This window comes from Anabas testudineus, chromosome 3 (assembly GCF_900324465.2).
Source record: "Anabas testudineus chromosome 3, fAnaTes1.2, whole genome shotgun sequence".
NCBI lineage: Eukaryota > Metazoa > Chordata > Actinopteri > Anabantiformes > Anabantidae > Anabas > Anabas testudineus.
The window spans coordinates 1,873,693-1,895,532 of record NC_046612.1 but is presented as its reverse complement, the minus strand read 5'-3'; the positions used below and the strand labels follow the sequence as shown (position 1 = coordinate 1,895,532).

Below are 21,840 nucleotides of genomic sequence, written 5' to 3'. Positions count from 1 at the left end.
AGGTCAACATATTATCTGTAAAACAGAGTAACAGAAACTTTGGTTAAATATTACAGCTTCTAGAAAATCACGAAACAGCCCAGATAACATACTGATAAGAAGCAGTTGTTGCCTTTATCTTAATGCTTCAGACTTGATGACTGTCATATCATGCTTTGTCAGTGTGGTAGAGAGCAGCAGCACATAAAGGAATGTGCACTGTTATCTATTTCTTCCTTCAAAGTTGATGGTGGACTTTTTATTTTTCTGATTTGTCTTGCTCTGTGATCATAAAGTAGATAAAGTAGCTAATGCCACTGGTACCTTGGGACGTCTTGTTTGAATAAATATGTCTTGGAACTTGAAACAATAAAAAAGTTTAACGATACAGGCTGGCCAAACAAAAAAAACAAAAGAAAAACAATGTTAATGACTTTACTTAACTAATTATAATATTATTGCATTGCAACATTTCCTCACCCCCAACCTGAACCTGAGTTCAGAGTAGATGGCTAGCAGCACCTGGCAGAGTTTGTTAGAGGTTTTTACTAGTATCCAATAAAGGTTGTATCTTCAGCAGCAAAGTTGCACCATGCTGCTGTCCATTCAAAAAACCCACAATATCTGTGTTGCTGGATAATAGATGCAGCTTTAACCACTTGGTACCCTTTGGGGGTATTGGATATTCCTTTATTTCAAAGTCCAAATGTTTTTAATGTTAAATATGTACGCTTTCTAACCATTTCCTTTTTCTCAAGGATAGCCTGTTGAGGAAAAACTGAGCTTAGTAAGTAGTAGTTACATGTTACTGTATGTCTGTTTCTATTCTAGGAGTTTGCTGCACTAACAAAGGAGGTGAATGTGTGCCGAGAACAGCTTCTGGAGAAGGAGGAGGAAATTGCAGAGCTAAAGGCTGAAAGAAACAACACACGGGTTAGTTCTTAACTTGCTGATGCACACACGTTTTGTTTTTTTTTTTGTCACACTATATCTAAGATAACAACAACAACTGAATATCAAACATTCAGACAGGACACAATCTCAACTATCCATCAGCTATGGGGGAGATTTGGCTCGTCTGTTACTTCACTGGAAGGCCCTGTTAAATTCCTGTGTGTTTCTGTTTGGGGTAGAAATGGTTGTCATAACAGTGGTTGATTAATCAGTGTGTATTCTATAATCCAAACCATTGTCACAAATTATGGGTGTGGCAAATTGCTCATCATCAAAATATTTCAACCACTGACAATAAATTTCATTACAGACAGCAGTTTGTGCAGAGACGTAGCAAGGCCATACCTCTGCATTTGTGTTATTAGTACCGTTTCTGACTAAAATGTCATTATGTTGTGCAAGATGAGTAATTAAAGTACATATAACAAATTAAGTGGAGAAAAAAGTAATTAAACAGCCAATAATACATTCTATATGATCATCAGTCAGCTTTTAATTCTTTTTGTTCATTGTGAATAAAAGTAATTTGCTGTGATTAGATTGATTTCTCTTTTAAAGTTGCTGCATTTGTTGACAATGTGACAATGAGTTAATGATGAATAGCAGTATGAATTTGAGCTGTTGTGCTTCTAACCTGTCAGCCTTGTCTCTTGTGTGTCCAGCTCCTGTTGGAGCATTTGGAGTGCCTGGTGTCTCGGCATGAGCGTAGTCTGAGGATGACGGTGGTGAAGAGACAGGCTCAGTCTCCAGCAGGCGTGTCAAGTGAAGTGGAGGTCCTCAAAGCCCTGAAGTCACTTTTCGAACACCACAAAGCCCTCGATGAGAAGGTACAGCTTCATGAGTGTTTGAATGTGGTGAATGTATCTGTGCATATTTCTCTGTGAATAGTATATGATTAATATCAACTGTAAGACAGGAAACTGTAAAAGACATAATGGTCAATCTTTTTTTGTTTGTTTCACATGTTTTCTAGGTAAGAGAGCGACTACGCGTTGCCCTGGAAAGATGCAGTGCATTGGAGGAACAGCTTACCATGTCGCACAAAGAAGTAAGCACACACACACACACACACACACACACACACACACACACACACTTTCCAAACTTTCGTAAGGAACTCATATAAGACATTTATTTACTGCTGCTATGTTTTCACACCATTTTGTGCATCTGACCTGCCAGACATCTCTCATAAACTGCATTTCTAATTTTTGTATTCATACTAAATCTAAGTAGGATATTCATGATTTAAATACACATGTGCAAATGCATCAAAAGAGGAAACGGGTATTCAGTCTACTGAATGGGATTAAGGTTGACAAGAGGCCTTGAGGATCTTGAGGAAGTGTCCTAGATTTCCTCTCTGCTTCATGCTATAGCGCTTCATGCTAGGACTGTCTTTTGTTCCTAAGACCCAGTTTGGGATCACACACACATAAAAATGGCCAGTTATTCATTACTAGCCTTGCCTCTTTAAGCAACACAGCTTTTGGTGGTTGTGTTTTCGTAATGTCATTTGGCATAGAGTGTTGATGTGGTTAGTGTATTCATGGGAGTTTGCATTGAGAATAGTTGTGGGTTGAACTCAAGACTCTGGGCACTCGGTGTTCTTAGCCACCAGCTCTTTTGTGTCTCTGTCCACGTATGTAAAAAGGTAATAATATCATAACCACTGATTAAAAAGAAGTAAGAAACTAATTTAAAGCTTGTGGTTTAGTAGTTAAGCAAATAATTGTTTAGTTAGGTTATCTGCAGCAAATGAATGACTCAGCAGTGTGTTAACAAACTTGTGTTCCCACTAGTTGGCCTACCTCAGGGAGCAGAACGGCCAGAAGAGAGGACTGGCAGATGGAACCAGCGAGGTCAACCACAACTCTGAAAACACATCAAGCACTAATGGCAAGGTGAGGTTACATACCAGCATCTGTGAAATGACATGTATGAAAGCCAAACAGGACACAAGGCCACGGGTGCTTGGGGCATTTGCTCAGTGGATTAAATAAAATTGTGGCTAATTGGATAAATTCAATATATATATACAGTACAGATTGTTAAATCTTATATTATATGTTGTCATATTGTGACAGTTCAGATACATGCTTGAGGCTGTGGCAGAGGCATCTGATGTGATCATTTCTGACATAAAAATCAACAATAACAGATAAAAGCACAGATGCAGATATTTTAAATGATAAAGAATGAGCCTAAAATCTTTGCTGGATTAGTGTCCTTCTGGCTTGGTGTGCAATGATTTCCTTTATGCTATTCCATCTACATACATGCACAGACAAGATGCAGGTACTGCAGGTGGTGAGCAGACTGGGAACTGATCAGCTTACTGAAACCTACTGCAGAACAAGCTGTCAGCAGTATATTTACATTTAGTTTCTCAGATGACTTGATGTAAATCTACCGTTGACAGCCTGTTCTGCAGTAGGTCTCTGCTTAAAATTGACAAAAATATGCTTTTGGAACAGTACGTACAGCATGAATGTGAGTGATTCAATTACATTCTAGGAGTCTTGTGATTATTGTTGTGCATAAAAGATTTGTTCATGGGGTGCTGTATCGGTATTCCATATCTTGTGTGCACTTGCTAAAACTGTTAACTTACCCACAGCGGTCATCAGATGGTTCACTGAGTCAGGAGGAGGAGTCGGGGCCTGGGTTCGGGAAGGTTAGCGAGCTGCAGGAAGTGGTAGAACGTCAGGCCTCTGATCTGGGCCAGATGAAGGAGCGCATGGCTGCTATGGCATCACGCATCAGTGAACTGGAGGAGGACTTGGACACAGCCCGAAAAGACCTCATAAAATCTGAAGATATGAATACACGGCTACAGAGAGATCTGAGAGAGGTAGGGAGAAAAGGGACTATGTACAGTATTGAGTCTTAGGCACCGTTCCATTTTTCTTTGGTTTGGCACTGCTATTATAACTATATACCTATTTATATTGTAGTCACTTGTTTAGAATAGAGCTAGTGTACACAGGAAATATGTTCACAGTGATTAAAAAAACAAACAAACATATCAGAATAAACATTTTTGTTTTAACATTATGTTGACTAAAGTGTAAGTGTAATAAGTGTAACCTCTGTAGAGGAATCTGGAAAGGTCAAGGACAAAAACAGAAGTGGAAGATCTGAAGAGAAATTTCCCAGAGTTTCTTCTTTGAGAGATCAGAAGTCCAGCAAGGACCTGGTTCAGCATCTGGCAGCTTCATGTGGATTCAAGTTGGTCCTTCCGCAGCCTAAAGAAGCTGGACCAGAAATGTTTTTTTGTGGAAAGGCGAAAACCAAGAAACCACTTTTTGTGTTTTTAATGTTTAAAAAAAAAAAAGAGAGAGAGAGAGAAATAAATAAATACTGCTCATCGTTCATAAAAGAACAAAGCAAATGGTGCCAAAGACTTTTACACAGTATGTTTTCTTGACATTAGCGTAATGAAGTCCATGCATTGAAATAATTCCAGTTTCACACATGATATGGTTAGAAGTGGTATGGGCACGCAACACATTTTTGAAACACTATATTTAAATGCATACTGCTTTTGTTCTGCTTTGTAGTCAATGGCTCAGAAGGAAGATATGGAGGAGAGAATTACCACCCTGGAAAAGCGCTACCTGGCAGCACAGCGGGAGGCCACATCTGTCCATGACCTTAATGATAAGCTGGAGAATGAAGTGGCCAACAAGGAGTCCCTCTTCAGACAGGTAGGTCCTTTGCTAGTAGGGGTGTGAAGCCTCAATTTCTTTGATTGCTTTCCAAAATGAAGAAGAAAACATCAAGAACAGTTATTACATAAAACCCCTAAAAACTACACAGGCTCTGAAAGCAACTAAGGCTTTTAATGATTCTGTGGTGGAGTCTCAGAATTGTTGCCAGCAGGAATCGCCTGCTGTTCTCTTTGGCAGTTTTTAGAGTAGTGCTCATGAATTTTTGCTGTATTCACACACAGACCAGCACAGCAGACACTGAATGGGCTGCCCGAAGGCACTGGGCTGTTTGTTTAAATGAGCTCACTGAGAGGGAGATGTCTGTCTTCCCTTTTCTTATGGGTTTGTCTGTCATTGTGTCATTTTGAATACTCTCTTCCTCACTTCCTCCTCACTTTCCTCTAACCCGTCCCATCACACTGTCTCCCTTTGTCTCCATCTTTTCTGCAGTCTTCTTTTGTGCCACTCTCTTCACCTTGTGCAAGTGAAAGTAAATCCACGATGTATCGCAGACAAGTCTTCCACACGCTTGCTCATGAATGTTTGTTTTTGGCTTGTTTGTTGTAGACCGAGGAGAGAAACCGACAACTCCAAGAGAAGCTGGAGCTGGCTGAACAGAAGCTGCAGCAGACGCTCCGCAAGGCAGAGACTCTGCCTGAGGTGGAAGCAGAATTAGCGCAAAGAGTAGCAGCTCTTACAAAGGTACTAACAACTGTTAAACCAGCTTTTTTTTCTCTTTTTCACATTATGAACAAATCTTCCATGGATCTGTTGAAGGGGAAAAAGTGGTAGATGGTAATGGCAGAAATTGATTAAAAATCACATTTACTTCAGACTTACTTTGCAATCCTAACTAAACACAGACACCAGCACACATCATGTAACCAGTGTTGTTACATCTTAAATTATGACAAGTAGGCTCTCCAAAGGGAAGCCACTGAGGAAGCCATTGTTTATGTTCCTTTAATATCCACAGGAACCTATTTTTGGAGTTGGCTTGTGATTTTATCCATTTATAGTTTGGGCCTTTGTCTTGCTGCTGCTGAACATACACAGGCAACTCAGCACCTTATAAGTATTTAATCTGGCTTACAGTGCATCTCCAAATCTTTATCATCAGTATTTTGTTTTAAAGGAAGAAGGCACTAATGTGATTTTTGCCTATTCTGTAGTTTCTCTCCTATTTAGTTTTAGTTTTGTTGTCAAACAAACTAACAGACTAAACAGAAACACAAAGAGAGACATAATCACAGTGCCTATGCTGCCTTACAGTGTGAAATGACAGCTGTGAATGCAGCTTGAGTTATTTTATTTGGATAATATACAAATAATGCATTTTCTAAAATAAAAGGTTCTTATCCCAGTTACAAAATCCAAATGAAATTACATTTATTTCTGTCTCTAATCATTAATTTCTCCAATCATTTAATAATCTATAAGCTATAAAGTTGTTATATAAAACATAGCGGAAAGATCAATGTACTTAGAAATGGAAGGAATTGCTTTAGTTTAATCTCGCCTCACTTTCAGGATATCAATATGTATCATTAATTTTTGTGTCTGCCCTCTCATACTTGCAGGAGCTTGCTGCAAAAATATTCCATCATGACTCATGAAGTCTAACTTCTTCATTATATTATTCTTCCTTTTATCACATTATGACATCTGTTTGTCTACCAGAGCAATCTGTCATGAGGTCTGCAAATATATGTTCTGTCTTTATCTATTTTCACTATGTTTAACTGTGCTGAAGCTCATATTAAATGTATACCATTTTCTGCTCTTTCTTGTTTGTGTCACACTGTGTGTTTGTGTGGACGCCATGCTCCCCACCCACCTCTTTGTCAAATCCCTAGTGTGTTCTGTGTGGTTCTAAAGACACTAAGACTCATAAGAAGGTAGATCAGCTCTACTGAGTGACCTAAACACATTATAATGGATACTAGAAAACTGTATTTTGCTCTGTTACTGAACTTAACCAGGCCAATGCTAAATAATAGTAATAGTGGGCTTTACATTTCCACAACTACTGAAGGAAAGAAAAATTGCTGTTTCCTTAAAATAGTAGGAAATCCTGAGAAAAATCAAAATCTCTAACAATGTGCCTGGTTAAGTGCAGCACCAGACCAAATTTAGTGAAATAGTATAATATTACAAACCTGAAATCTGGTCCTGGTATGGCCTACTCTGTCTGCCTCTGTGTTTTACGTCCTGGTGAGCTGTGATGCTTAATACTTCATGCTGGTATCTGCTTTTTCCTCAAACAAAGAAAACTTTAATGTTTTGTGCATAACACAAACAGGACATGCCATCTGGTGACCCTGCCCATTGGAGTGGCTAGAAAGCTGGAACAGGCTGTGTCACTTTTTTTTTTTTTTTTTTTTTTTTTTTACACCCCAGCCAATTGGACTAATAACTAATAACTCTGCTGCTATACATTTGCAATACATATATTTCAGCATCCCAATTGCGGCTAAAATATTAATTTAACTTGTGCTTCATGAGTCCTTATTCTCCCAATTTTATATACACAACTTTAGTCTAATTTAGACATGCATTGTGGGAAGTACTGGCTGCTATATTTGTCTTTGTCTTTCGTTGGGCTATGCTGCTTTGCTGTCCTCACTTGATTCTGATGGTGCTTGGTTTTTGGCTTTGGCTTAACTTTGAGTTTACATTATGTAAATACAAGCTTATCAGGTGCTGAAATTGGTAACTCCATCCTTTGGAAAGACTTGAGCTTTGTCTCCAAAACCACAAACTCAGTCATGCTGACCTGGTTCGTTACTCAGCTTGGGCCTGCTCCAGGATGGACAGCACTCTGCAGGGGAGATTGTGCCTAGCTCTAGAGACAGTTTAGTCTTTTGTATTAAGTACTGCGTCACTGTGATATTTTAGTACAGAGAAGATTTTTATCATTGTTACTCATTTTTAGGCAGAGGAACGTCATGGCAACGTTGAGGAGAGACTGAGGCAGATGGAGGCCCAGCTGGAGGAGAAGAACCAGGAGCTCCTTAGGGTAAGAAGGAGGATAAGTCTGTAATTATTCAAGAACTTTTCCTTATAGTTCTAATTCTAGTTGTAGTTTTTACATGTGCACAACTTTTTTTCTAATGATGTTAAATGTTGGTGTTTGTATAGGCGAGGCAACGAGAGAAGATGAATGAGGAGCACAACAAGCGTCTGTCTGAGACGGTGGACAAGCTGCTGTCAGAGTCCAATGAGCGACTCCAACTTCACCTCAAAGAGAGGATGTCTGCTCTGGAGGATAAGGTGAATAATAATAATAATAATAATAATAATAGACAGTGTTCGTGATCATTGAGTTTGTATCTGACATCATATCATCTATATTTAGTGAGACAGGTTCAGAGACAAACCATCTAACAACACTGTGATTATATTGTTTGCATCATACACCATGACCCATGTTTGATATGTCATGTAGTGTTTTCCAGTATATCAGTTCGTTTCTGTTTGCTTTTTAGAATGCCCTGATAAGAGAACTGGAGCACACGAAGAAGTTGATTGAGGAGTCTCACCACGAGAAGGTTTTTTTTTTTTGTTTTTTTTTCTCCATTTTTAATATATTTATTCTAAATAGTTTAACAGTGACAACTTTTTCTTTCAATGCTTCACATTGTCTTTCTTCACCAGACGATGTCTGTAAAGATTGCTTCTCTTTTTTAGGAGCAGCTCCTGATCCAAATTGAGACTATGAGGGCAGAGAATGAGCATGGTAGGAGCAGGAGCAACTCCTTACTGCATGGGTAAGCTGGTTAATTGGTAAAAAACATAGTTTAATCTTCTTATCCCTCCAGAGCCTTTCTGATTGTTGTGTATGTTGCCTTTTATTTTTTTTTTTAAAGACGGTCTCAGTTGGGCAGCACCCCAGATTTCAGATATCCAGTGTCAGCTTCCTCTATGATGGACAGTAACTCGGACCATTATGGTGGTGCTCTTGTACTTAGACGACCTCAGAAGGGACGAGTGGCGGCTCTCCGGGACGAGCCATCCAAGGTGATATCCCGTCTGCAGTTAGCTTGTTTAATAACTTGACATATAAATTGTGAGCTAAAGGAACTTGGTTAAAGGAATGCACTATACAGTGGCCAGCAGGTCTTTAGATCAATTTAGCTGTTAACCCAGGAATTAAATTTTTGTTTCCCTGGTAGGTTCACTGCTGTGTTCTAAAGTACCCCTAGATATAGTATTAATCAACGATTAAGATTGTTTTTTAGGTTTTCTTTGCCCCTTAAAACAATTAGATTTACCTAAAAGTCTGGTTATTTTATGTTCATTTTTGTGGCATTCTCCTTGTAGTGTGTTACTTGTGTGGTCTGCCTTTTTCCTTCCCTCTGCCTGTTTCAGTTTTTTTCATGATTGATTCTTTTTTGATGATTATCTTCTTCTCCATTTCGTTCTGTTTGCTTCCTCTCTGGACATCAGCGACATGTAAGTCAGTGTGATAGAAATAACAGTTAATTGTCTGCTTGTGCTTGATTGATGACAAAGACTTAAGTATCCAGCTAACCATCTATCTCCCTCTGTTTCCTTTCATATCCTTTCTTAGTTTTTTCTCTTTTTATTATTTTCTCTTGATAATACTGCTTTCAATATGTTGTTTCATACCTGTTTTATACCTGTATGCACTGATCCAGGTGCAGACTTTGAATGAGCAGGAGTGGGAGCGCATGCAGCAGGCTAACGTGTTGGCAAATGTGGCCCAGGCCTTTGAGAGTGACATGGACGCCTCGGACCTGGAGGAGGATCGAGAGACAATTTTCAGCTCAGTGGACTTGCTGTCCCCTGCTGGACAGGCAGACGCACAGACCCTTGCCTTAATGCTACAGGAGCAGCTTGATGCCATCAACAATGAAATTAGGTACCAGCAGCTAAATAGCCAATTTAAACCAAGTTTAACTGTGTTGCTTTGTGTCACCCTAGGGTTTTGTCATCTTAAGATGTGGTATGTTTTCAGGAATCATGCCTGAATGAGTTCAAACACTTAACCTCTACTTCTTTTCCTTTACCTGCAGAATGATCCAGGAGGAGAAGGAGAGCACAGCCATCCGCGCAGAGGAGATTGAGTGCCGGGTTGGCAGCGGCGACAGCCTCGGAGGACGTTTCCGTTCCATGAGCTCCATCCCTCCATCACTGTGTGCAGGCTCATCTTTGGGTGGCTCCCCCCCAGGGTCTGGCCACTCCACACCCAGACGCATTCCCCGCAGCCCCAACAGAGAGCTAGACCGCATGGGTGTCATGACCTTGGTAACACTTTCTTTACTTTGATTTGTTTCCAAACCAGGATGACATAACAACAATGAAGGGCACATTTAACTCCCATTTAGAAACAAAATGAACTTTCTGTCATCTTAAAAGGCTGATAATTATAATTATAATTTAATTTGTACATATTCTCATGTTGGCAGTTTCGTTTGTCAACATTTTGTAGTGCAGGTCTAAGAGTTTGTTTGTCGCTGTGTACTAATATTATGTGTGACAGCTTGTAACCTTGCATATATGTAACTGCCGCCCTACCTGTAGCAATATTGCTATGATCCCTACATCACCCAGAGCTCCCTCTCCCAGCAGACAGTAACTTACCTGCCCTATGGTGAAACTGGCTTCAGTCCCTCCCCTCAAGCCTATAATTATGCACCATACTTTCAGGTACTTGGGGATTTCTCCACAGCTTGCTTGCTTTCTACCCTGGGTGGGTGCAGTCTTCCACTTCATGCCCAGTCTTTTCTTTTTCCATTTTCATATACACGCAGGACAATGAGGATGGTGATAACATATTTGTCGTGCAGCAATAGCTTTGTTATGAAACAAGCGTTAAAAATATTTCTACATCATGTTGTTCTGAATTATGTTATGATAAAAAAGAAACTTTTGGTTCATTTGGAATAAACTGTGGTATAAAATTAATTAGTTTTTGGGATACAAAGAAACAAATGGTCAAAGATCTGGTTCATTTGATCCCTGTAAATGTAGAGTAATACCAAAAAATAAAGCTACGGATGAGTCATACACCAGTCTTGGTCTTGTTACATACTAAACAAAGAGTTGAAATGGACACACTTTTCAGCTGGTGACCAGAATTATTTTTTGTGGCTAATAATAATACAAAAATACTACTGTTTTAGTTTAGGAACCGGAGAGAACACATCCGTTCAGCACATGAGAGCCTTTTTTTTTTGTTGTTTTTTTTATCAGTTGTACATTGAAAGGACACCAGGGTATAATTTTAATTGGCTGTTGGTATTGGTAGTATTACTCAACATTCAGTACCTTCATCTTGTAATTGCAAGAATTAACTCGAAGGCCCCCACCCCTCAGTCCTTGCAACGTTTCTGGAAGAATATGTCACCCAATGCTTTTTCATTTATGTTTATGTTGAAGTTATGGATTAAAAGGATATTGTTAAATTTAACTGTTGTAACAATAAGTAACACAGAATGTCCTGAATTCCTAAATAAGAAGACACTGGAGGAAAAGGAACATTTTGGATGAAATTAGTTGTGTTGCTCGCCCCTCAATTCCCTCTTCCTGTTTTCTTTTTATAGCTCACTTAATCTCTTCTCCTCCCTGGCCTTACTGTGTCAGCTGAGTAAAGGAAATGAGTGATTAGGTATTTTACTCCTGGGGGCAGAAGAACCTACCACAGAAATGTGGCATGCCAATGGTTTATTTGCTCTGCTAATGCCAAGCCTGTGAGAAATGCATGGGGGGGAAGATTTTTAGGTGCACAATGAAAAATATGACTGGAACACATCTGGTTTATAAATTAACTCGCTTCAGTGTATAACAGTCACATAAAGCAATAAACCGTTTAATTTAATTTGCTCAATCACTGTCACTGTACTTTAACATTAATCTGATGGAAACACCCAGCTACTTGGTTAACAGATAAATGTCATCAAGGTTTTGACTGAAATATTAAACCACTGTAAAAGTCTGCACATTTCCCACTGATGTCCTGAATTTCCTTGATCTAGGCTGGACCCATCCTACCAACCTCCAGCATGGTTATTTTGCAGTGTCTCCTACCTGCAGACTTCTACACTATTTTTTAACTGTGTCTCTGGATCTGTTTGTCTTAGTGTGGGTGCATGTGCCAGTGTTAAATGGCTGAACATGATCTTGTTCTGATTTTCTGCTCTAGAGTTTTGTGCATGGCTTTGTTCCACTTCTGGTCTGTTGTGTGTCTTACTAACTGCTTTTCTTCTCTCTCCTTTTTTGTCACGCTTCAGCCTAGTGACCTGCGCAAGCACCGCAGGAAGGTAATCTAGCGACCTGCTACTCTGGGCTCTGTCAGCTATCAGTCTGTTACCCTCGCTCACTTCATCTCCCAACCCCAGAGCCACAATTTTCAGCTTTAGTTTTTCCATTACATCCTACAATTTACCACCTATTAAAAGTTCCCCAAATATAATTTTTTAATGATATTGTTAGAGGTTCTTGTTATTACATTTTTGCTTTGTTTTTTTTATCATTTCCAATATTGTTGTGGTTCACAGAGGTTACTGTTAGGGAATGTTTCATGTTAATATTGTGTAAAATCATAATACAACAATTTTGATAATTAATATTTTTATTTAAATCCAGTTTTATTCTACAAATGATCTGATTCTGGCTTATCAAGTGTGGAAAATATGCAGACATAATTTAAATCACGTCACTTTCTATAGCCCTAAAGTGATCTCTGAAAATTCGTCTCATAAAGTGCTCATTAATTTATCTTCATTGTTTGTGTTGACATCAGCCCAACAGTAAAGCATAACTTTATTTTTTTGTTGTTGTTTGACAACAGCCTGAAATCTGCAGTTGTTGGCCAGTGTTAGTTTCCCAACAGGCACAGACTCTGTAAAGAAGAATTCAACACATTGTTCAGTCACCTCCTTCTGTTGAAGCCAGAGCTAATATCTCTTCAACAAACCAAATGAAAAGTTCAGATCAGTCTGTAGAGTCTTTTCACTCTATCCCTCTCATGTTTGCAATCACTCTACATTTAATAAAATGAACATTAGGATTATTTGAAAAATCTTTTTTTTTTTTTTTTTTTTAAGCCACCCACCGTGTAGCTGCTTATTCTGTACAGAGCAGAATCTGACTTGATTCTCCTCAGTAATGTGCATCTCTCCCACTAATGTGCAGTCTGCTCAGGATGACAAGGCCACTATCAGATGTGAGACTTCACCCCCCACCACTCCACGCTCCATGCGCCTAAACAGAGATGCAGGGCATGCGGCCAGTCAAGAAGACATCAGAGATATTCGTGGGTAAGAGTTGCCTGTAACCTGAAAAAGTTGTGGAATTTGCTCACATTTGGTGTGTCATTGTGCCCAAATCTATTGTTCTTATTACCTTTCCATCTAATCACATATACTTTTCTCCCTTAGGCTGGCTGGCCTGCAGGACGGTCAAGGTAGTAACCCCAGCAGTAGTAACAGCAGCCAGGACTCCCTCAACAAAGCAGCCAAGAAAAAGAGTATCAAGTCTTCCATTGGACGCCTCTTTGGAAAGAAAGAGAAGGGTCGACCCAGCATTCCTGGCAAGGACTCCCCCAGTCAAGGTCAGATAGACAATGGGATTTTTATTCTACTACTGCTCATGTCTTGCCTTGCTACCTGTATTGCTGTGTTTCTGGTCTTGTCTGAGTTCTGAGCATGATGTTTATGTCCTTAGCTGGCACTCCTGAAGCAGAGAGCTCTCCAAAGGATGGCTTGGGAATGGGCACGCTGGGGGGCCCAGCAGAGAAGAACAGGAAGCTGCAGAAAAAGTAGGTGTTGTTCTAAAAGATCTCTCACCCTCTGGTGTCTCTACAATTTATTTTGACTTAGAAAAAAAGAACGCAACAATTTCAATATTCAATAGTGATACCGGAGTTAATAATGTAAAAGTTGATGAGGGCTTATTGCTCTTGCTGTAATCCAGGGCTGGCTCACAAACTCACTCCCTGCCACCTGGCCCATGCTCACTTCTGTCAGCTCATCTTCTTTCCATTCCACACACAATCATTTCCATTGAAGTAATGTTATGTTTTGTCTTCGTTTCTATTTTTATGCAGAAATACTGCAAACACCATAAATGATGTTGCTTCCGTGTAGCTCTTTACTTAAACACATAAATTCATTCTTTCTCTTTGTTTTGCCAACCCCCCTCTTCTGTTTTTTTTTTTTTTATCATCCCCTTCTCATTCCATGTGTAGTCCAAAGACAGGGTAAGTTGGTTCATATTGTTTTTTTCTTTGCTTTATCTTGTTCCCACACTTGGCTTCATGTTGACCTAACTCTAAGGACCCCGAACAACTGTCCCTCTGAATGTGTGATGGCTTTTCCGTGCTGCTCTTTATCCAGCTTTCCGCAGAGGAGCTTAACTAACAGGAATGTGTGTGTGCTGATTTTAGTGAGTGACAATTTATCCTCTCACAGTTTTCCTGTTGAAGCATGAAGTTAAACTCTACGGCTACAGGGATGATACTTAAAAGAAGAATTCAATCACATAATAACCAATAGTTTGAGTGTTGTTGTCCATATCATATAGCACACTAAATCACAAATACGTTACTCTATTTTGAAATGAAGCTTTTTGTTTAAGAATGGGCTTTTGAAGATAAGTTAATCTTTTTATGATGAAGAAGATGGGTATGTTGTACTGTGTCACACAGCCCCATCTAGTGTCCACATGGTGAACAATTGTATTTATGTCATACTATTGGTTAATACTTATTTCAATGAATGATTTAAAAGGACCTTCAGACAGCCTACATCTTAAAAACTCTGACGGCCCTAAGAGGATTGTTAACTAAGGATGTGCATGAAATAATGTATATTTAGAAGGTTGCTGCAAAGGTTTATCCATCCTAAATACTCCCCCCCGTGCATGTTCTACCCCCTACAGCTGTAGAGGAATGCATCCATACTAAGTTGAATTTCTAAGTGGCCTCTCAAAGCGCTGGTTCTGGGAGAAAACTTAACTGACTAATAAACTTCCTCAGAACCGAAGCCCACTCTGTGACAGCAGACATGTGGTTGAACCTCGGCAGTCTCTGTGGTCTTTTATTTGTTAGTACTTTTAAAAACTTCTCTCAAAGGTTTTCCACATCAGTGTGTCTCTGTTTGAGTCTTCCTGGGTTTTCATTTCTCTGTCTTCTCTCAAACTCCTGCTCTGTTTTGAGTGTGCATGTCAGTTGATGTCTTTGGGTTAATGTACACGTGTATTTAAAGGTGAACGTAAATGAGTGTATAATGTATCATAGGTTGATGGCAGAATTTAGTTGTGTATGTATGGTGATGTTTGGGCTCCTTAGTAAATACTGACTTAAATGTATATTTTGTGTCTCAGGCATGAATTACTGGAAGAGGCTCGCAGGCAGGGCCTTCCATTTGCCCAGTGGGATGGTCCAACTGTTGTGTCCTGGCTGGAGGTACGTGGTTTATCTGAAAACGGTTCAAAGCAGTGTTACATTTGAACGTCTAGCAGTTCTCACTTTAAGTTAATACGATGTCACTCATCTTTTGCCATCTGGTCAGCTGTGGGTAGGAATGCCAGCCTGGTATGTGGCTGCATGTCGTGCCAATGTCAAGAGTGGAGCCATCATGTCAGCACTATCAGACACCGAGATCCAAAGGGAGATTGGAATCAGCAACCCGTTACATCGACTGAAGCTTCGCCTGGCCATCCAGGAAATCATGTCTCTGACCAGTCCTTCTGCACCACCCACCTCAAGAACGGTACTTGTCCCTTGGGTTAATATGTCGACACAAACACACACGTCGCTGTTACTGAGACACTTGGCTGTTTATGTTGCCTTCAAACTCTCTCTCTGTTTGAGCATGACACATTTTTGCATTAACATTTTAACTACTTGTACACGTACTAATGATAATGCCAACCTAGTCCTGATTTGAGCTTTTCATGCTGTTTGCTAACGATGATAACAATAAATCACTTCTTGAACTTCTCTCCACTCACCATCTTTTTGTCCTTCATCGCTTTTCCCTCTTTACACCCGTGTCTCACTTGTGATTGGGGGGTGTCAAATGATCAGACCACAGGCAACGTTTGGGTCACGCATGAAGAAATGGAAAGTTTGGCAGCCACACCTCCCACGGTTAGTTTAATCTGATTGCCTGGACACTGGTGGCTTCTTGCATCTGACCAATGAGGCTTGTTCCAAGCTGCCTTCAGCACAGCCAGAACTCGCTTGTTGCGTGTATACATTAATGTTTGAGCTCAATTGTTGTTCACTCTAGTATTTCTCTAAATTGTTGGCAACTTGGAACAAGTGATTCCATTGTTAATGTAATTTCCTCTGATTATTTTGGTGTTAGTAGTGTTTTTGTCCATGTCTTTAATTCCTACATACCTTGTGTGTGTCTGCTTTTACATTAGCTGTGTTTTGTGTGTATTTGTGTTAGTGCTATGTAGCTCAATAGGAAACACTTGCTGCTCAAATCACTACAGTACGTTTCACAAGAGTTAGTATATGATAAGATATGGTAATATTAAAATAATTAATTCCATTTAGTATAACAGAAGATTTAACTTTATCAGCCTCTCCCACCATGTTGATTTGTTTTGTCACCCCTTTGACTTCCTGTTTGTTTCCTTACCATTAATTTCTCTGGCTTGCTGTTATCTATATTAAATAAATATTTATTTTCCACGTTAAGCTGCTCTAACCCGACACTGCTGCCTCACTAACCGCCTGCCTGTCTTTTCTTTTCACCATGCTCACTCTAACCCTGCTAACACCAGGAGGATGACGAGGGTAGCTGGGCCCAGGTTTGCACACAGTCCCCAAAATCCTCACCCGCTCTCTTTATATGTCTCTGAGAGGAGGAACCACAGTTTTCCTCTGTATCTACTTCTAGATAATTTTTCATCGTCTATACACAATAAGCATGTGTGGAGTCTAATTATGCAGATTTAGACTTTTGTTCATGCAGCATTTCCATCTGTGACTGTTTCCAGACAGCTGAAGTAGTGGAAGTTCCAACAAACTTGAGCTGTTGTATGATAGTAGTTAGAAACATAGCACTAACCATTCTCTACAAGTGGCCTCAGAAAATACACATTTTGTGCTTTTCAGATGACACAATGTTAACAGTTTAGGTGAAAATGCAAGAAAAAAATATTTTAAAAAATTAAAATGAACAAAACAAGCTTTTCTCATATGTTTAACCCCAAATAAAAGGTACTCACTTTCATTACCCTATATTTTAGTGAGGTTTCAGAAGGAAACCTGTGGTTACTGTGCAGTGAGTCAGGTTTCCTGTGTAGAAACCACTGTGAACAAGAGATAAGGTAACCACCTCGTATAGTATAAGGAGATGCAGAATCTCTAAGCATTATCATTATTGTGAATAAAGTCAGCAAACACCGTATGCTGACTAGAACATACATTCACTTTAATATAAAATTTTATTTTATTATATTCAGAGCACGTTTTCACTTACTAGGCCTTCTCCTACCTTTAAAGATACGTCAAAGTCTATAATAATTCCTGTCACAAATTCAATAATCTCCAGTGATTTTTTTACTAATGAAAAATTCTTAATAAATTTGAAATTTCAAGACTTTCAACGGTTTTTATTAGGATGTAAGAGATTTCCACAAATGTTTGTGTTTTGGTTGGTTGCTAAAAGATGTCAGCTCACATTTTACTGGCCATCATGAAGACTTGGGGGTTTTATTGGTTTTAGGACAAAACAAATGTTACAAGTTAAATATTAGCTTTTAATATTGCAGAGAATCAACTACCTTTCATTCCAACAACGCTTTATAACGCACACACACACAAACATTTGTTAAGTCCTCTCTTCTGTGCTCTTAGACGTTGGCGTATGGAGACATGAACCACGAGTGGATTGGTAACGAGTGGCTGCCCAGCCTGGGTTTGCCACAGTACCGTTCTTACTTCATGGAGTCCCTGGTGGATGCCCGCATGCTCGACCACCTCACCAAGAAGGACCTTCGCGGACAGCTGAAGATGGTGGACAGCTTCCACAGGTAAAAAAAACAGGAATATAGCTGATGTTCTTTATCCTTATTATTCTGAATGGGTGTCCTGAACAAACCGCAATCAATGGTCAGTTTACAATTTTGTCCGTCAATAGGAACAGTTTTCAGTGTGGAGTGATGTGTCTGAGGAGACTCAACTATGACAGAAAGGAGCTGGAACGAAGGAGGGAAGAGTCTCATCTGGAGTTCAAAGGTAACTGTCCTCACTAGATACCACAACCAGACTCACTTTTTAATTTAGATGACACTAAACAATACAGTGTTGACATGTGTCTTTGTTGAGTTACACTCAAGCTGGAGTTGTGTCACTTCTGTCATTTCAGACGTGCTGGTGTGGAGTAATGAGCGCATGATCAGCTGGGTTCAGGCCATCGGGCTGAAAGAGTACAGTGGAAATCTGTACGAGAGTGGAGTGCATGGAGCGCTGCTCGCCCTGGATGAAACATTTGATCATAACACCTTGGCCCTGCTGCTTCAGATCCCCACACAGAACACACAGGTACACACACGTAATAAGTTTTAATAGTGTTTTTTTCCATTTCTTATCATGGCACCCTTTTAATTTGTTCAATACTATATTTCATAGCATTAACCTGAGGAGGTGACATTACTTTAACAATCAGCTCTACTCCTACTCACATCAGTGTGTTAGCTTTGCCATTCTGAGAGTTTTTGTTTTGTCAGCGTACATCGTGCAGTCTGTCTTTTTTTTTTTTTTAAGCATTGCAACCTCAAACTGTGACAAAGCACAATGTTGTGACGTCATAAACAAGTTTTATGGACCGGTTATAAATGTCTTTGAAATAACTGAATTCGTTTAAAATGTAATAACTGAGACTCAGAGACTCTTCTGTGTGGGATCCTGTGGTTGGTCTGTTATTAACTTTATGCTTGACTTGACCGACATGTTTTCTCCACGTCTCTCGTTTCTAGGCCAGAGCAACCCTTGAGCGTGAATACAACAGTCTGCTGGCCATTGGCACAGACAGGAGAATGGAAGAGGTGACAAACATGGAGACACGTAACACACGCTAACACAGTGACTCAAACAGTGAGAATGTGTGAAAGTAACTTCCTGTTTTCCACCTCTCTCATTTCCTCCACTCCCATCTCTCTCTACCGCCTCTCGTCCAGGACGACGATAAGAACTTCCGCCGAGCTCCATCATGGCGAAAGAAGTTCAGGCCCAAAGACATGAGGGGAATGTCTTTGGGTGCGTCAGATACCCTGCCCGCCAACTTCCGAGTGATCAGCAGCGGCACGGCATCTCCCTCCACGCAGCCAAAGAGGAGCCCAATGGATGGTAAGCAGGAGTAGAAGTGTGTGCATGTGTCTGTGTGACCAATATGCTCCGTCATTGCTGCTACTGATTCAGCCCTGACTCCTTTTGTACTCTTTAATTCTTCTTGAATGGCTTTGCTGCTTCGGTTCTGATGCTGTGACTAACGGCATGTCTTTTGCATGTGATTTTTGCCTACGTGGAAACACAGGAAGTCAGTCTATACAGAGGCTGGACACTGCCACGGTCAGGACCTACTCTTGTTAACACACAACGGTAAGATCACACACATCAAGTGCACCTGTTAAAGGAAGTGACATGTATGGCTGTTTTCCTCACTGCACAGCTGCTCAAATCAGCTTTCCTGTACACGGGTTCTCGGCTTTAATAACGCACGTTTTACGCCTCTCTTCTCTTTCCCTTTGTTTCTTCTCCACCCGTTCCCCTGGCTTCTTTTCTGCTTCCCTCTCTCGTGTCTGTTCATCTCTTTCTTCCCCTTCTCAGTTTATCCTCATTATTTCTATAGGTAACCGCTGGTCAGAAGATGAAGGGGAATTCCCTGCATTCAAGACCAGGATGATGAACTGAAACGACTTCCAAGGACACTAAAAAGATGTTTCGTTTTTTGCTGTCGTCACAGAGAAAGACCTTACTCACCAATCTCAGTATCCCTAGAGGAACATTTCTAGATTTATCTACTTTTGTTATTATATTTATGTAAACCAATGGGACATTTAATTGATTTTAGAATTACTATGTAATCCTTTGCCTCTATCCCCTTAATCACCCTCTCCTTTGAAAAGAATTTCTCCACTGTGCCCGTATTAAGCTCAGCTCTCAGATGTATGTAACTGAATGTTTCTATTGTCTGGAGTTTGTACATTTCTACCAACAGACATTTTATCTAATCTTTTTATAATCCTGACTCTATTGACCAGATGTATGTTTTTCCTCTCTTTGATTTGAATTCTAATCATTGAATTTATGCTTAAGTGACTTTGATATGTGATATAACTTAATTCATATCCTTTACCCTTTTTAACTGTTGTCAATTTTGTAGCTTATTACCTGTGATTTTGTGTAAATGCAGCTCTTAGGTCAATGGATGTGTGAATATCAGACAAATTGCTGGAGTTGTCCAACTGTTTCACAACCTGCTCAACACTGTGAGTCACCCATCACCTTTAAAATAACTGCTGGCTAGCCGGGTGATGGTGACAACAGATATCATGTGAAACATAGTATATTTTCCTTTGTTTTTTAATTTCCATATCTGCGATACCAAAATGAAACTCTTGAATTTAAGAATTAAAGCCATACATTAGTAACAAAGAATAAAAAACAGAGGGCTACTTTCAGATGCAGGTGAAAACTGAATTCCAGGTTCTCTCTGTAGTCGACCTTGTTTGAGAAACTATTCCATGTATCCAGACCCTGCACACCCGACTTACCTTTAACAAAAACAAACCCCTCTCACACTCTGGAGAAACACCAAGGCTCACGCGTACCGCAGGACTTCAAACGTACAGATGAGTCAAAAGTGTGGGAAACTCCTTCGATGGACCAACTTCACTGAGGCCTCAGTCGATCCCCGCTGTGACTAGATAACCCTCAAGGCGGTGTGATCCACAACCAACCCACAACACTTTTTTAAAAACACTTTGTATGAAGATTTCATATCAAGCCTTATTGTTTCTGAACTCCTCTCTGTCGTCTGTTCGTATTTATTATTACTCATCCACGTTGTGTTTCTCAGTTGTCCTTTCAGAGCTTCAGCCCTGGGTTGTTCCTCTGAATGTGGCACATGCTCGTGTGTAAGTTTTTCCTGTCTGTGCTCACAACACAGGTTCCTCCATTGGTTTTTAATGACAAATGAGTAGGAACCAAAGTTTTTTTTTTTCACCCTACATGTAGTCAAAGCTTCAAGTAGAAAGTTTATTTCTGTTTGTGATTTAGTCGTTTATGCACAATGCAAATCATGTTGCTGTTTTTATTCCTGCTCTTCCCTGAATCTTCCGACCTTGTAACAATGATGTACAGTCTAAGTACTTATAAACTATTTTTATCACAGTATTATTTATTGCTTACTTTCAATAAAATACTGAAACTTATTTTCCACTGCAGATAAAAAGTAATGCTTCTCACTTTCCTGTCCCACTGTTCCTGTTGTTGGAGTTCACTTTACTAGAAAAAAACTGTTATTTTCTTTTAACTATATGAAAGTGGAGACAGTGTTGTCAGTACAGTTCAGATACTAAACATTACAACACAACAAAACACTTCAGAATAACGCTTAGACTTAATCAGTGCACAGCAGGTTGCACAAAAATGTGTTATGAGTTATAATAATAATAATTAACAGTTAAATGTTGATACTTCATTCACTGATTCTTCTGGGTTGTGGTCTTTTGAAGTTTCTGCATAAGCGACTGAACACTGCTCTGCCTCTGTCCATTAACAATAACACCACCAGGTGGTGGTGGACAGGACTTTCAAGCTTCCAAGTCTGAACTGACATCAAAAAAAGATTATTTTAAGTTATGTGTAAGTGAAAATAGGAAAAACAAGACAGTACAGCTTCAACGTGAAAATGTGATTTTAATTTATGTTGCACAGATGTGGTGAAACACCTCCACCCTGTTACAGTAATCATGAAATAAGAATTCTTTCTTTTTAATGATTATACTGAAAACTAAATTCTTCATCTTTTAATGTTGTAGGCTAACGGGTCTTGCTTATTTATTTAGTTAGTGAATATGATATATGATCAACCACCCTGATACATGTTATGTCTTAAATATATGTACAAACACTAATTTAAAATGAAAGTAATTCTAGCTGTTGATTATGTCTCTAACAGGACAGATATTCAGCAAACAGGAT

At 39.6% G+C, this 21,840-nt stretch overlaps 1 protein-coding gene across 12 annotated transcripts in view; it reads left to right on the top strand.

Annotated features, from left to right (window-relative positions):
* Positions 1–21,068, top strand: part of LOC113174031 (liprin-alpha-1) — a 31,554-nt gene extending 10,486 nt beyond the window's left edge. For 2 of the 12 annotated variants that reach the window (XM_026377672.1, XM_026377671.1), the window contains 28 exons: positions 811–912; positions 1,596–1,760; positions 1,907–1,981; positions 2,736–2,837; positions 3,554–3,787; positions 4,497–4,643; positions 5,214–5,348; positions 6,503–6,544; positions 7,582–7,665; positions 7,788–7,919; positions 8,135–8,197; positions 8,337–8,416; positions 8,516–8,666; positions 9,308–9,531; positions 9,686–9,917; positions 12,807–12,931; positions 13,052–13,224; positions 13,338–13,431; positions 13,861–13,872; positions 14,997–15,078; positions 15,185–15,385; positions 15,703–15,765; positions 17,491–17,666; positions 17,774–17,871; positions 18,002–18,177; positions 18,612–18,680; positions 18,813–18,981; positions 19,484–21,068. In XM_026377672.1, coding sequence (XP_026233457.1) covers positions 811–912; positions 1,596–1,760; positions 1,907–1,981; positions 2,736–2,837; positions 3,554–3,787; positions 4,497–4,643; positions 5,214–5,348; positions 6,503–6,544; positions 7,582–7,665; positions 7,788–7,919; positions 8,135–8,197; positions 8,337–8,416; positions 8,516–8,666; positions 9,308–9,531; positions 9,686–9,917; positions 12,807–12,931; positions 13,052–13,224; positions 13,338–13,431; positions 13,861–13,872; positions 14,997–15,078; positions 15,185–15,385; positions 15,703–15,765; positions 17,491–17,666; positions 17,774–17,871; positions 18,002–18,177; positions 18,612–18,680; positions 18,813–18,981; positions 19,484–19,545 — 3,468 coding nt within the window. In that variant the 3' untranslated portion in view covers positions 19,546–21,068. Of the gene's footprint in view, positions 1–810; positions 913–1,595; positions 1,761–1,906; positions 1,982–2,735; positions 2,838–3,553; positions 3,788–4,496; positions 4,644–5,213; positions 5,349–6,502; positions 6,545–7,581; positions 7,666–7,787; positions 7,920–8,134; positions 8,198–8,336; positions 8,417–8,515; positions 8,667–9,307; positions 9,532–9,685; positions 9,918–11,902; positions 11,933–12,543; positions 12,562–12,806; positions 12,932–13,051; positions 13,225–13,337; positions 13,432–13,860; positions 13,873–14,996; positions 15,079–15,184; positions 15,386–15,702; positions 15,766–16,412; positions 16,738–17,490; positions 17,667–17,773; positions 17,872–18,001; positions 18,178–18,611; positions 18,681–18,812; positions 18,982–19,168; positions 19,234–19,461 lie in introns of those variants that run through there. The other 10 variants (XM_033325910.1, XM_026377674.1, XM_026377673.1 and 7 more) reach the window with 10 other exon arrangements.
* Positions 21,069–21,840: the final 772 nt, after the last annotated feature.